The 15,955-nt window shown below is 33.7% G+C and overlaps 2 protein-coding genes across 5 annotated transcripts; one reads left to right on the top strand and one right to left on the bottom strand.

The window, feature by feature from the left end:
- The first annotated feature begins 2,041 nt into the window (after positions 1-2,041).
- On the top strand, positions 2,042-5,398 carry LOC120071897 (vacuolar protein sorting-associated protein 32 homolog 2). 2 transcript variants are annotated; one of them, XM_039024310.2, is made up of 8 exons: positions 2,042-2,363; positions 2,538-2,652; positions 2,815-2,914; positions 3,756-3,841; positions 3,943-4,034; positions 4,285-4,399; positions 4,485-4,704; positions 4,901-5,398. In XM_039024310.2, exons 2-7 carry the CDS (start codon positions 2,575-2,577, stop codon positions 4,674-4,676), a joined length of 663 nt encoding a protein of 220 aa, XP_038880238.1. In that variant the 5' UTR covers positions 2,042-2,363; positions 2,538-2,574; the 3' UTR covers positions 4,677-4,704; positions 4,901-5,398. The 2 variants fall into 2 exon arrangements, with proteins under 2 accessions (XP_038880238.1, XP_090166819.1); XM_090310693.1 differs by lacking the exon at positions 4,901-5,398 and having other exon boundaries at positions 2,141-2,363; positions 4,485-4,706.
- Positions 5,399-5,412: 14 nt separating this feature from the next.
- On the bottom strand, positions 5,413-8,299 carry ATMND1 (Mnd1 family protein). Of its 3 annotated transcripts, none has more exons than XM_039024311.2 (10): positions 8,208-8,294; positions 7,590-7,670; positions 7,319-7,435; positions 7,111-7,149; positions 6,908-7,015; positions 6,768-6,830; positions 6,619-6,670; positions 6,464-6,508; positions 6,285-6,364; positions 5,413-5,834 (listed from the first exon to the last, which is right to left on the bottom strand). In XM_039024311.2, the coding sequence occupies exons 1-10, from the start codon at positions 8,208-8,210 to the stop codon at positions 5,766-5,768; spliced, it is 657 nt and encodes a 218-aa protein (XP_038880239.1). In that variant the 5' UTR covers positions 8,211-8,294; the 3' UTR covers positions 5,413-5,765. The 3 variants fall into 3 exon arrangements, with proteins under 3 accessions (XP_038880239.1, XP_038880240.1, XP_038880241.1); XM_039024312.2 differs by having other exon boundaries at positions 7,590-7,676; positions 8,208-8,260; XM_039024313.2 differs by lacking the exon at positions 6,908-7,015 and having other exon boundaries at positions 8,208-8,299.
- Positions 8,300-15,955: the final 7,656 nt, after the last annotated feature.

Here is a 15,955-nt window from a genome sequence, read left to right as displayed (position 1 = left end):
TAATATAGTAAAACGGTCAAGAGATGGAGTATCATCCTTTGAGGAATTGGTTTGACTTTTTTAGCTATTCAGAGATTCTTCTAATTTTATTTAGGGGGCCAAACTGTGATGAGAACCTAACTAATCAAATCCTAAAAAACAAGAAAAGATAAAATTTGGGTGAAACTAGACAAAGACACGTTCTAGGGTATGGTTTCGTTAAATGAATTAACCAAATTAATTATTTTTACCTTAGATTGATTCATGCGAATTATAGATCTAGGAGTATTTTATCCAGGTATCCTCTCTCGAGCTCAACCCTTTCTAAGGACTAACCATCGACTCGAATCTCTTCTATTGCTTGACTAGCCACAACATTAAGTTCCTCCGTCAACAATCTCTATTAATCTCCTATCACTGTCGTGCATACTCGATTAACAATTTAACATGCTAGATCCAACTCAATACCTTCTCTCTCGAGACAGACATTAAGTAAAGGACATTCAATTAGTGATCAGTTAATCAAAAGCATTAAGAACAAACATGCTAAAATAATTGTGCATAAATTCAATCCAAGAAATAACCAAATCAGTTTTTGTAATCCATAAAACTAGATCAACACCCTAGAAACACAAATCAGTCACTCATGGTTACAACACAAACATAGACCATTCATTAGGTTTCTAAACCCAAAGGACAGAAAATAAAAGAGAGAAGAAATTGCAAGCCGTGTTCTTGACTCTCGTCCTCGAATCTAGAATCGCAACCCAACGAACTCTTCAAATCTTTGATCCTTTGAAGCATCGAGATGTCGCCTCTATCTAGAATTACACTCCCCAGGGAGGCCTCACCGAAATATTGCTTTACACTCTCAAAATAGCCCTAAAAGTGCCTCTATTTGCCTCTTCGAATCAAATCAGCCAAAAACTATTTATATAGACAGCAGTCGCAGCGTTGCAACGCTCTAACCAGCGTCGCAATACTGGCGTTAAGCCTTTAAGTCCACGCTTCTTCTAATCATAGCATCGTAATGCTACTCTGTTTCCATGAGCTCTCTACCTTGCAGTGTCACAGGGCAACGTTGTAACTCTTGTGTAACGCTACCCTACCTCCGAATTCCACATTTTCTTTCCTTTTTCTACATTGATCCATGCTCTAGGTCCAAACTTTGACCTTCTTAAGGGTATTTTGATCATTAATCTTTCAAATTTTCTTATTCCCATCCAATTGCTTGATTTTCTATAATCAAACAATAAAAGCATCAAAGATCTCAAATTAAGCATAAAACTAACTAAATTCTGAGCTTAGAAAACGCATTTTTTGGATGTGTTTCATCCTACAAACATGCACTTAACAACCCTAGGCTTGAGTTTTCCTTGGTTTTGATGTATGTATCTAACACATTCAAATACCCTTAGGTATTCTAGGTTAAAAGGATGTTTGGACCACTTCTCCTCAGAAGTTAAAAGGATGTTTGGACCACTTCTCCTTAGAAGTTAAATCTAAGGATGTGTATAAATGCCTATTAAAGGTGTACACAATATAGAAAGTAGCTTCAACCCAATATTTCTCACTAAGAATGGCATCAGACAATAGACATCTAACTCTTTCCATGATTGTTTTGTTCAGCCTCTTTATCGTCTTATTCTGTTGAGGAGTAAACTTGATTGTCCTGTGTCTAATAATTACATTCTCTCTGAAAATTTTGTTAAACTCCTCACTATAAAATTCTAGCCCATTATCTATCCTTAGGTATTTAATATCCTTATAAGTTTACTTCTCTATCATGAGTTTCCATTCTTTGAATTTATCAAATACTTGATCTTTAGTTTTGAGAAAGAAAACCTAACTTTTCCTTGAGAAATCATCAGTAAAGGATAGTAGATACCTTGAGTCGTTTACGCTTGAAGTTGGGGTTGGTCCTTAAAGGTAGAATGTATGTAGTCCAAGATAGACTTGGTTGAATATTGTGCTCTAGTAAAACTGTGTCTTGTAACTTTCCCTATCACACAATGCTCACAAAGTGTAAGCTGATCACAAATACCTTTAGGTAGAATGCCTTGTCTATATTTTTATTGATATTTTCATAAAATTAAGAGTCGACATTTTAATCCCGGTACATTTTGCCTATATGGACCTTTGATGGATATTTTTTTTTATTGTCGTGAGTTGTGACCGATGTGGAACCCAACGGCGCTGTCAACGCCGTGAAGAAAAAGGCTAAGGATTATGAAGCTTCCTCTCTCTCTCTCGCATCCTACACTAAAACAACACGCCTAAGCAAAGCCGAATCCAATTCGCCTATCAACCAGATCTCCCCTTAATTCTTTACTTTCAATTTCTTCACACCGATCGCTCTTCGATTTCCGATCATCAATTCTCAGGTACATACTTCTTCATCAATTTTTTGTTTTTCTTGTTTCAGTTTGGTAGTTGACCATCTTCTTTTTTTTTTTATCCAATTCCCCGTCTGTTTCAATCCCGATTCCGGTCGAGTTTCGAGAATTCATCTCTTCTCAGACCAGATATGATTGGTTATTTTCTTGCTATTGCTCCAGAAGTTTGGAGGTCGGTTCGAATCGCACATTTTCCGCCATGTCAATGTTCAATAAGCTTTTTGGTAAACCTAAACAGGAGTCTAATGCCCTGGCCACGCTTGATAAATTAAACGAGGTATCATCTATCATGCTAGATTTTTTCAGGATCTTGCTTATTTGGGATTCTCGTGTGTTTTTTAAACCACCAATTTGGCTAATTATTTCGAATTAGTTGACACGAACTAGAGGGATTTGTCCTAGGCTGAAAGGAATTCTCTTATGCTCTGTAATTTTTCAGACACTGGAAATGCTGGAGAAGAAGGAGAAAGTACTTTTGAAAAAGGCTGCCACAGAGGTTGAGAAGGCCAAAGATTATACCAGAGCAAAGAACAAGCGGGGTATGACTTTAAGTTTAAATAAATGCTGGCAGTTTGTTATGAGCGAAACATTTTGGCATTAAGTACTACAAGTATTGAAATATAATGATGTGAGTAAATTTGCTAGCTTGTTGATAATTAAGTCAAGGGTGACATAGCAATGCAGTTTAAGTTGTAACACTATAGTAAATTTAAATACTTTTTCTTCTTCTCGTGTTTGGGGGTTCTTTGGTTGTTATTTATATATTTTTTTTCTTTAGTGTAAGCTCTACCTTCTTTTCCTCCTTATGATTTTTTTCATTTTAAATATTTTGAAAGTTAGAGAGATGGTTCGGAATCTCCGGACACTCCTACGTGTAAAAAGTACTGATTTCATAATTTCTAAAATTGTGCCTGTGAAGTTTGGGTGCTTCCTAGTCAAGGAGATAACTTGTTGATTTGGTTACAGACATATTTTAACCATCTATGTAGTTGTAAACGGTAATTGCTTGTTTTGGCCTTCTTTTATGCCTCTTTGTCAAATTTCATCTTTTTTGTTAGTTGTGTTTGTTACTTATTCAAATTAGGGATGTGTTTCATTTTCAATGCGGATGCAAGACGTTCATTTGTTTGTACTTCTTGATTTTGGGGTATCTGCATTTCATTTTTCACATTTCTTATCACAAATTTGTAGAATCCTGTTACCTTCTTATGTTTATTGTGTTAATATCTTGGGGCAGTTTATAATAGGATCCATTTGTTTTGGTTAAAAAAAAAAGGGATCTATTTGCTCCACCTTTATATTGGAACTTTCCACTTTCAATTTGCAATTCAAACTGTAGTTGGAGATGTGGCGTTGTTGTTAACTATTGTAATTTTATAGCTGCTATACAATGTTTGAAGAGGAAGAGGCTATATGAACAACAGATAGAGCAGCTCGGCAACTTCCAATTGCGGATTCATGATCAGGTTATCTTTGATGTTATATCTGATATGAGACTAGTTAGACGTATGCATGTTTCCTTTTGCTGCATGTTTATGTAATTTTGTGTTACATATTTGTGTTGCAGATGATATTACTCGAAGGTGCAAAAGCCACAACTGAGACTGTAGATGCATTGAGGACAGGGGCAGCTGCAATGAAAGCAATGCAGAAAGCAACGTGAGTACCGCATTGTTTCAGTGTACTTTGATGATTAGTTAAATTTAGATGTTTTGAGTCCGTCCATATTTTTTTGTTCTCTTTCCCAACCTGAAGATTGTGAGAATCTTTTGAATTATGTGCTGGCAGAGCATAACGACACATGAAACCTGTGTTCCCATTAAATTCTATGAAACTGCATGTTTAGTGCTTAACAAGGAGTTTAGAAGATGAGGTTGATGATGGAACTTGAAATATTCTTCTTTTGCAGGAATATTGATGATGTAGACAAAACAATGGATGAGATCAATGAACAAACTGAGAACATGAAACAGATCCAAGAAGCATTGTCAAATCCAATTGGTGCTGCAGCCGATTTTGATGAGGTTTTTATTCACTTTCAGTTTATCTTTTCATTTGTACATGCAATTTTATGAAGTTTATCTACTAAACACATCTTTGTACGCACAGGATGAACTGGAAGCAGAACTTGAAGAGCTAGAAGGTGCTGAGTTGGAAGAGCAACTTCTTCAACCTGCAACAACTGCTCCTGCTGCTCCAATTTCAGTCCCTGCAGGCCGACAAACTGCTCGACCTGTGCCTCAGAAACGAACTGCTGAAGAAGATGAGCTGGCAGCTCTGCAGGCTGAGATGGCACTTTGATGTGATATCCAACAATGTTCTGAAGCAGGTCCTCGGGTTAATCCTGTGATGAGTTCTTTCCCTTTGTGAGCAATGAATATCCTACATACATGCCCTAGGCCATCTAAAGACTAAATTGTTGTTTATTGATCGTGCCTGAAAACATCAACATTTGTGCATTGTACCTGAATTTGCATCTAGAGCTAAAGCTGCCAAGGCTAAAAGATTTTTATGGAATTTTGCAGGTGGCGAGAATTTGAAAGAGAGGCGATGTGAAGAATTGGCCCGAGGTTGTTCTGAAGATTTGAACATTTTTTGCTATGTTCAGCAAAGCCTGATGAACAAGGTCTCTTTGTGATAATACCAGACAATAATGCAAATTTAAATTAGGTCTTGTATACTCTGTAAATGAATATAACATTAATGTGGTTAGTATTTGACCTAATATGGAGCTGATGTGTGTGTCTCAATTACACGAATGCTGGGTGTTATATTTGAGTTGGTTATTTGAAAATCCATGTGTTCGGTTGATTATTTAAAAAATAAGGGCATCTGATGTTCTCTAAATTAAATTATAAATTTAATCTCTAAACTTTGAGGTTAAGCATCTTTGTACCAAAAATTTCAAAATTACAAATAAGGTCATCCAGTGCTCCATGTATTTCAGGTTATAATGTGTATTTCCCCAAGCCCTAAGCTTAGTTTAAGATTCCATTAGAAATAAAATTAAAATTTATATCTAATCTAATACATCAAATTCTGTAAACTCTTCTGTGTAGCTCGAAACATAGGAATTCATTGTAATACATCAGACTGTTCCAATGCCTATAACGACCAAGAGAAGAGAACAAATTACAGATTCATGAGCCATGAACGCAACATCGTGTCGGTTTCACATGAAACATCGCTTAGTGTTCTGGGATCGGAGAAAAATTCATTTAAGAATCGACACATTTCTTATTTACCACGTAACTAATGGACGGGCGAACTATACACATGATGGGTGACTTTCAGGTGACAAACTGTAGCCCATGTTCTATAATGTTTGCTTCAGAATATCATTTGAGACATCAAGCATACGGTTAAATCAGCTTTGAAGCTGCTGCTCACTTAATCAATAACTGAACTCAGAGGGGCTGGTGACAACTCCAAATAATCAAAATCGTCCGTCATGCCAACCTACATTACATTAACAAAGATTAAAATATCGATATCCATATCAATGTCGATATTGAGATTTTAATTTTATGAATATATCGATATCGATAGATATTTCTGCAAGTCACAGAATTTATAAAATTTATTTAGATTAATAAATAAGCTGTTTTAACTCCCTAACGTTGTTATGAATATTGTTATTAGTATTCTTATTCGTATTAGACTAAATAGAGACATTTTTCCATGTTTTACAAGTATTTATAAAAGATAATGTAGATATATATAAATATTTAATATCATGTCAAACCCTTCAAGTTACAGATATATCAACATGTCAACGGATATTTTCATCATTTACTATTAAGTTACTTTCTTATCGGTTCAAAACTGTGAAAAGTTGAAGATAAGGCACTTGACGAACGTACTCTAGTTCATACAGGAGGGCATTTCTACCGAAGGAATGTGGTTTACCTCTTTGTATAAGTTCTCTAGTTGTTCTTTGGCTTGTGGAAAGTTGTTTGAACACCATTGTCGTAAAGTGAAAATGTTGTCTGCGTGTAATAAACAGAGTTTCGAAAGAAATTACAAGTGGGAACGCAAGAAAAAAAAAAATTGAGAACTAGCTGACAGCTTAGGTGCAGAATGCATACCAGTCCATCGGTTGGCTGCAGCATGAGCATCATCAATTGCATTTTCTGTCAAATTCACACAACCCCAAGTTTAGCATACAGCGATTTCAAGAAAGAATAAGCAGCTGAGACACATTTTCTATCGTAAGAATCTAAAAAATGGTGAATAACTCAACTCATTGCTTCAAAGGCTGCTGGATCATTATCTGCATATTGTAGCATCTCATCCTGGGAGTGACTAAATTGTCAAAGTAGCGTGAAAACTGAAAGGATCATTGTGATCGATTAAGAATAAAATAAATGAAATCCAGAACACGAGCAAAACCTTTAGCTCTTTATGCTTCAGTTCAATGGCTTTTAATTTAGCTAGGGCTTCCTCTCGCTCTTCCTGGCATGAAAAAACATTCATGACCAAAGGGAAATATTATTCATAAATTACCTTTCTTTTAAAACATAATAACTCACAGATTCCTCTCTCCCCTTCTTTAATTCATTACTCTGCTCAGTAAGTTCTTCTAGTCTATTCTTACAGGTTTGGAGATCAGATTCAAGTTTACGACACACATTACGCAGCTGGTAAGAATAGAGTCATGAGATCTTTTGGAAGTGAAAAATTAATGAACATTCAAATGAGTTAGACAAATCATGATACGAATAATTTCCTTCACCTGATTACCAGCACAGCTTGGTAGACTCCAAAAATAGACCTGAAGTTTACAACCACACAAATATATAGCAAATTGAAAATCACATTCACAATGCATGAGAGAATCATTTCCGAAGGCTAAAACCCATATTTAAAGAATAAGACATGGTGCAAACAGGATAAACACAAGAATAGATGACTGGAAGTTTCATCTCAAAACTTTTACTCACTGAAGTTCCAATCTTCTCTTTTGAAACCAGGTCATCATCCACTAAACTTTGCACAACATCTTTCACTGATTGAGAAATCACACCTTTCCTGGGACCCAACTTTTCAAGCTCCTTAAGCTGAAACGAGAAAAAGGAAGTTTCTAATAGTATGTAATGAAGTAAAAGGGATACACTATGGTCTGAAAACATGAAATCCTTCAAATCAAACAGGAATAGAAAATGAAATTGCAGGACTTCCACAATTGAAGAATAAAAATGCAAGTATACTCACAAGGAAAAAGTCTTGAGACTCATAAAAGATCTGAAGCATCTTCTCACGCTTCTCATCCAGGGAAAGACCTCTTTTCTTAGACTATTTCTCAAATTAAATTTCAAGAAGTGCATAAATGTTAGACCACAAAACCTGATATCTAGAATCAATATATTGTAAAAATCATCAAGCGGAGAGCAATAAGATCCCTATCCAATCCATAGTGGCAACCAGGAAATCCCTAAATTTTGTTAGGTGAAAAATTACTCTCCATAGTGAAGGATCCGTTCGGATAAATGCTTGTTACACGTTCAACTTAATATCCTAAACTAAGAATCGTCAACTATTCAAACCTTTCCGACACTAATTTTCCACGTCAAGATAGAAAGTAAAGAAAAATCAACCTGTCAAACACAAAAGAAAGGAAAAACGACATCCGAATTCTCGATCGAAAATATTCGCGAATTCTGAGCAGAAATCAATTGGAAATCAAGCGCGGCAGAAGATTTTCACAGACAAAAAAGACAACTATTCTTCACGATTGGATGATAAAATAAATACAGCTACGATTCTAACAGATGAACTTGATGAATTGACAAAATAACAATTAGCAATTTAGGGTTTGAGAAGAAACATTACCATGGATCCTCTAAGCTTAAGAGTATCGGAGAAGCCTCCAGAGAAATGCGGGAAGAATGAAGACGTTCTGCAAGGCGGGAATGTTTTTATTTGTTCGCTCCATCCGTATTCCTGATTAAAAAATTTTTAAAAAAAAATCTATTTTGGTCTTAAACTTTAAATTTTGTTTTATTTAAATTAAAAAACTATTAAAAATATTTATTTTAGTTTTTGAATTCTTAAAAAGTATTTATTTTAGTCTCTCTAATTAAAATTTTGTTAAAGCTTAAACAAAAATTTGAGACAGCAAATGAGTAAGATTAATATGAAGTAAAATGTCAACATTTTAGTGAATGACTAAAATCTTAAAAAAAATAAAAAACTCACTTTAGTACCATATTCAATATAAAATCACTTCACCACTTTATTTAAGATTAAAACCGTAGATTTTTTTAGCGTAGTTAACTTATTTGATAGTTTAGTTATCCAAAGTTACAAGTCATCTAACCATTTTTTAAAAAGTTGACAAAATTTTAATAGAATGCCAAAGTAAGCATTTTTTAAAAAAGTTCATGGACTAAACATTTTTAAAAGTTTAAGGACAAAAATAGAATAATATTCAAAGTTCAAAGACATATATAGAATTTAAACCAAGAAAATTATTAAGCTTAATCTTTCCTTTTTTTAGAAAATATTAAACTTCAATTACAAGCTTATTTTCTTGATTTGAGTTTTTTTAAGGTTAAATTACATGTTTATTTATTTATTATTTATTAGTATAATAAATTGGATATAAAATTGAATCTTTAACATCAAATAAAATAAGTATATGTTAATTACGGTGAAGTTATACTCGCTTTAACAATTGCAAGTTTATATTTTAAATTTTGAGGTAGGTCTCTATAGTTTAATTTTGTGTCTAATCGATTTTTTACTTTTAATTTAAATCTAATAGATATACAACATTAAAACATTTAACATCAAACAAACTTGCGTTTTATCTAGTCTCTTTAACTTTAAAAAGTTCATGATAGATTTTTTCACTTTTGAATGATAACATAAATTTGAAAACATGGGTTAATGAAAACTAATTATTTCCAATATGTTTCAAATATGTGGTAGTTTGCAAATTTAAATTGTATCTCAATTTAAAAAGTTATTATAAATCCGTTTATGTTGTAAATTTGAGGATCAAAACGGCGCACAATGAGAATATACATATGGAGAAAATATAGTGTAATAATAATATATGATAAAATAAATAGATATTAAAATAATTAAATATAATATATAAATAAAATAAAATAAAATAAAAATAGCAAAATATAAAATAAGAAATTTCTCTGAATTCTCCACTTTCTCCAATTTTCATGAAATTTGCCCAATGTATATCTTCCAAAACTCATCAAATACCACTATTTGGAACCAATTTGGCAAATAGGAGGTGGATTACATGGACACTAATAATGTGTAATATTGAGACACATGGACAACACTTTGAGAAATGGGGCATGACACATGGTCAATGGACACTAAGTATGAGCATCTAATGGACATTTATTATCATAATATTTATAATACTCCCTCTTAGATACCCAATATATATATGAAACATGTCTTGTTAAAACCTTACTAGGAAAAAAACTCAATGGGAAAAAATCTTTGTAAAGGAAAATAGTATATATTTCATATAATTTATACTCCTAAAAAGTATATTTACTCCCCTCATGGAAACATCACTTGAGATCTCTGAGTCGCCGCATTCCAATGTTGTGCACCAGTTTTTCAAAGATTGCGGTAGGTAATACCTTTGTAAATAAGTCTGCTAAGTTATCTTTCGAACAAATTTGTTGTACAGTAATACCACCATTTTCTTCAAGACCATGAGTGTAGAAAAGCTTTGGTGAAATATGCTTTGTTCTATCTCCTTTAATTTGGGATATGCACGTTGTGTTGTCTTCGTCTAATATTGTTGGAAGATTTTTATTAGAAGAAAAACCACACGTTTCACGAATGTGCTAAGTCATTAATCTTAACCATATACATTCTTGACTAGCCTCGTGAATTACAAGAATTTCAGCACGATTTGAGGAAGTAATTGTTATGGTCTGTTTCACTGACCACCACGATACAGTTCCTCCACATGTGAATAGATAACCTGTTTGAGATTTAACTTTGTGTGGATCAGATAAATATCTAGAATTTAAGAATTTGCATCATCAACTAAATCAAATTTTGTTTTATTTGAATAAAACATACACATATTAATCATTCCTCAGAGATAATGGAGTATATGTTTAATTCTATTCAAATATTTTTTTTGTTGGATAATAACTATATCTTGCTAATAAATTTACTGGAATTGCAATATATGAACCTGTATTATTAGCAAGATACATAGATGCACCAATTGCACTAAGACATGGTACTTCAGGACCAAGAAGTTCTTCATCATCGTCTTGATGTTGAAATATATCTTTCTTCACATATAGTGAACGAACTTTCATTGGAATGTTCAATGGATGTGCTTTGTCCATATAAAATTTTCAAAATTTTTCCTGTATAAGTTGATTGCTGAACAAATATCCCATTTGCTAAATACTCAATGTGTAAACCAAGGCAAAAAAAATTTTTTTCGAGATCTTTCATCTCAAATTCTTTCTTAGGATATTCTATTGTCTTTAAAAGTTCCAATTATATTTAAATCATCAATACATACAGTTATAATAACAAATCATGACTGTGATTTCTTTATAAAAACACATTGACATATTGGATTGTTTTAATATCCTTCTTTCAACAAATATCCACTCAGGTGGTTGTACCACATTGGTCCTGATTGTTCGATATTTATAACTTTATTGAATACAATTTCCCAGAATTTGATTTATATGTTCCAGCTACCTTAAATCCTTTTGGGACTCTCATATAAATATCATTATCAAAATATCCATATAAATATGTTGTGACTTCTTTCATAAGATGCATGTCCAGATTTTCATATACAGTCAGACCAATTAAATATCTTGCATCCACCACTAGAGAATACGTCTCTTCATAATCAATACCAGGTTTTTATGAGAAACCTTGAACAACTAGTCTTGCTTTATATCTTGTGACCACATTGAAGGAACTCTAAAGCTAGAGAACCAGTGAGCAGAAGCGGATCATTCCAAACTCCATTATGAAATAACATGAACATTTACAATCATACAGAAACGATTATGCATAAAGATAAATTACAGCATGCTTCTTAACAAACATACAAGGGATCGAGTAAACAATATATTTGAAGAACTCTTTCTTCACGTATTTCCCTTGATCATCCAGCAACTCAGCAAACAATCATGAACGCAACGAGCAACTAGAAAATTCTCGATCACCAGCGAGTACAACTCGATCCTCGATCCTCGAATAGGACTCGACACCACCACAATGTTACCTTGGTATTTTCGGTGTGAGAATCCAGGATTTGTGGGCTCTATATGAATTTGGATAGAGGGATGGAGGAAGTGGACGATCGAGTATGTGATAACCAATCATATAGAAGAAGAAGGTTTATCGTATAGACTTGATACTCGATCGTGTAGTAACGAGTTCTATCATATAAAAAACTTGATAACTATCGTTTACTCTCTCGATTATGAAAACGAAACTTGTTTCATTGTGCGTGGGATTAATAATGAAAAACTACTTTTCATTTTATCCACTTTGCCATAATAATTAAGTAACCACCCACTAAGTCAGTTATTGGAGAAAAAGAATTATCAATTATCTCATAATTAATAAATTATAAATAAATACAATAACTAACTTATCATATTATGTTTATAACCTATAGTTTTAATATTGCATCATATGCAACATATAAACCATAGTTCTTTTTCTATTTTATGGCGTTTAATATAAATTATATTTATATTAACTCCTCTAATAAAATAATAATGTATCAAATGCATCATATCAATCATATCATATATAATTTAATTAATTTAATTATATCATATATAATCAAATACCCTCTTGTTAATTTGAACATTTCAAACTAACCCAAAAACTGATTCTCAACTTGAATCCATTGGGCTACCAAAGGGACCTTATGAACCTGTAGCTTGAAGTTTCAACGGTACGTGAATAACTGACTAAATCCTTTAATCATGATATCTATCATCTGTTAACTGTCGGACACTCCACTAAAGATTGACGACTGCATTCTGCACACTACAGATATATTCTATGTCCATTGGATATAAACAATCAACAATACGATGACCCTTCACAAATCGCTTGTAAGTATAGTTGGACCAATTTGTCGTTTTGTCCCTGTAGTTACATCTAACTCTTTAAGTACCACTGATTCCTCTAATGAACAATAGATCATAGTCCCACTATGACTAAACCCTTCTCGAGCCAAGAGAAGGTGTGGCATTACATTGTTCAATCCCCAGAATCATCTCTTAAGGGAGAAATTTATCTACTTACCCCTTTTTTGGGGAAAAAGTGAATTCCATCTTATGTAGCTGAGTTCCTAGCTCCTCAATCAGACGAATCCCCAAAATGGTAGGTTTGTTGAGTAGGCAATCTGACCACTCTCACCCATCCAAATCAAAGAACTGCTCTCATAGGCAAGAGTTCACAACTCACTCAGGATTAAGGTCATGTTACCTATGATCATCCTGGTGAAATGAAAGTATCAATTAGTTATATAACGAGACTAAACATTTCGTGGTCCGTTCTTATACAAACCCCTTCGTATAGAGTATTCCCGCTCGCATATCTAATACAAAAATGATCAAGATCAGATCATTTGTAGCACTTTACAATATTTGTAACACCTACAAAGCGGGCCACACTCATAGTGTCACAAGAATAAAGTATCCCTCCTTTATCCATATACTACAGACCATTTAAGTTATCACTTAAAGCACGATCCACTTATATGTCTCCACATACATGTTTAAGTTACAACGATAACAATGGATCTTAGTTTGTTGCTTTGTGATTAATGCAACTAAAATATATCATATTTCATAGACTGAAGTGAATAAAATATCATATATTATAAATCACAAAGTGTTTGTTCATACAAGTGTTTACAAACTACAAGACCCTACGAGATTTAGGGCATCAACCCTAACACACATTATTTCATTTTTTCTCACAAATATCCATTTGTATCCCATAAGTTTGACACCTTTTGGTGTTCGGACTACTGATCCAAAAACCTGACATTTTGAAAGTGAGTTTAATCCTGCCTCAATTGTTTCTTCCACTGAAGCCAATATTTTCTATGTCGACATTCTTCAACAGATTTTGGTTTAAAATCTTCATTTTCAGATATAATATGAAGAGCAATATTATACACAAAAATGTTGTCAATAATTACATGAGTTCGATTCCATTTTTTTCCTGCCATGACATAGTTTATTGAAATTTCATTATTATCTTTAGGTATTTCACCTTCCTCCTAATCATGTCAAGGATTTTTTCATGGGTATTTACATCTTCAACCAAGTCTTTTTTACTATTAATTATTTTTCATTTTTTAGGATTTTTATCTTTGAAACTCACTAGTCTACCATGCTTCTGGTGTGTTCCAGACTCATTAGTGACAACTTGCTATGTTAGGATATCAATTTTTTATGGAACATTTGCAGCTGATATATGTGATTTAGTTATTTTCTTTGCATCTATAAATGCATCTAGTAACTATTTTGCTATATTTTGTAAATGAATTATCTTCTGAACTTCAAGTTCACATTGATCTGTACAGGGATCTAAATGAGACAATAACGATGCATTCCATATAATTTCTTTTTCCAACTTCTTAATTTCTCCCTCTAATGTTGAAAAATTTGTCTGATTAAAATGACAATCGAAAAATTGTGCAATAAATACATTACCTATCAGGGGTTCAAGATATTTAATAATTGATGGGGAATCATATCCATTATATATTTCTAACCTCCTTTGAGGACACATCTTAGTATTGACTACATTGCGAGGGCAAAAAGGATATCCAAACGTTTGTTTTGCAGGTAGTAAGTATCACCGCATGCGACAATTGCTCATGGACAATAAGATTAACGGATTCTCGGGGATTTCTGCAATCGTACAACTTTTTCTAACGTACGGCCTGACAAATGGAACGTGGAGTAGAATGGATATTCCCACCAGCCGCGACAAGAAAAACTAACTTTTTAGAGTAGGACCACTGAGGTAAGAGGCGCTAAAATCTCTAAATAGTAATACTCAGCATAAGTTGAAGAGAGACGAAGATAATAACAAAAAGAAGTTTTGTGCAATGAACACTCTTCTCCCAAGAACTCTCATGAGAAGGAAGCTCTCCACTCATCCAACGCGCCGAAAAATAAGTAGCCTCGACCGAGATCCGTGCCAGGACGTTAACAAGTAGCTCTCGACTGTTCTTACTTTTTGTTCATCATTTATTGTTCATTTTCTATCTATCATTCATATTTCTGTAACAAACGGTTTACCAATTAATATCACTACCATGTTCATCTTCATCTCTCCGTTCACCATTATGCATCCATCATTCACTTCTTTCACCATGAGTCACTAAACTTCTAGGGTGTGGGGGAAGGACTGAGCGAGTGAGTCAATCCATGTTGAAGATGTCAGCTAAATTTATTTAACGTATGCTCAATGGCATCTTCACCTGCGAGAGCAAAAGTGAAGATATTAATCCACCTCTCGAAAGAAGGTTGATAGAATATGTTAACTAAAGCAAGAAGTATTTTTAGAAATGGAAAGAACCTTGCGTTTGGAAATGTTCGTCCCTGATTATCATAGAAATATGGTAACACAGGCGATCACCGAGAGGTGTAAGCCAAAAGAAGACGGAACCTTAGTTGCATCCTTAACTGGATTGACAAACTCACGATAATCTTTTCCCCTAACTCGTTTCACTTTACGTTTCTATCCACAAGACTTGCCATCACATTCACTCACGCACACTTTGCACAATTTCAGCTTTATTTGTTATCTGTTTGTTTATTTACCATCACATTTTATTCTCTAGCACTTCACAATCATAATTTGTTTAAGATCGCACATATCATCTCATTATCGCACAAACATCGCAAATCCCCACGTTCAACCTTGGATCATTTTGAGAAACTCGCGGTGGAATTATACTTGGCTTCATCGCGAGAAAACTTGTGATGCGTATAACACTATCTGAACGCATAAATTGGTATTTTACAACAAACTCTATAACATCGTATATCATTTATCATCTGTTATCGCAATTAAGACATAGAAGATAGATCATGCAATTACAGAGACAATAAACAAGTTTTGTGTTGGCATATTCTAAGAACAACTGCACATCAAAAAATTATCAGATGGGAAATATTTGGCTCATGGCCATAAGTTAATTTTAATGGTGAGTACTTATGATAAGGTACTGGCCTAATGCATATAAGTGACACTGCATGCAAAATAGCATGTCCCCATACAGATGTAAGAAGCTTAGCTCTCATAAGCAATGATTTAACTGTTAGATCGGTAGCAGCACGCAGTGGAAGGGAACAGGATCCATAAGCACTCTAATTGATTAAGTTTGGCAGAAAAGAAACACGCTAAAGCAAAGTTTAATGGATTTCAAGGACATACCTTTGAAGAACCATTGAAATCTTGATTTCCAACTGCAAATTCCTCCAAATCTTTGTGCAGACCACTACAAGATCTTCCCTACTATTCTCTTGGTGCTCTAGATTGAGTTGTGAGACTCAAAATAAGCTGGA

Source organism: Benincasa hispida, chromosome 2, assembly GCF_027475165.1.
Source record: "Benincasa hispida cultivar pf3 chromosome 2, pf3_genome.v1.1, whole genome shotgun sequence".
Taxonomy (NCBI): domain Eukaryota; kingdom Viridiplantae; phylum Streptophyta; class Magnoliopsida; order Cucurbitales; family Cucurbitaceae; genus Benincasa; species Benincasa hispida.
The sequence above is the reverse complement of the archived record's forward strand: the minus strand, read 5'-3'. Positions and strand labels throughout refer to the sequence as shown.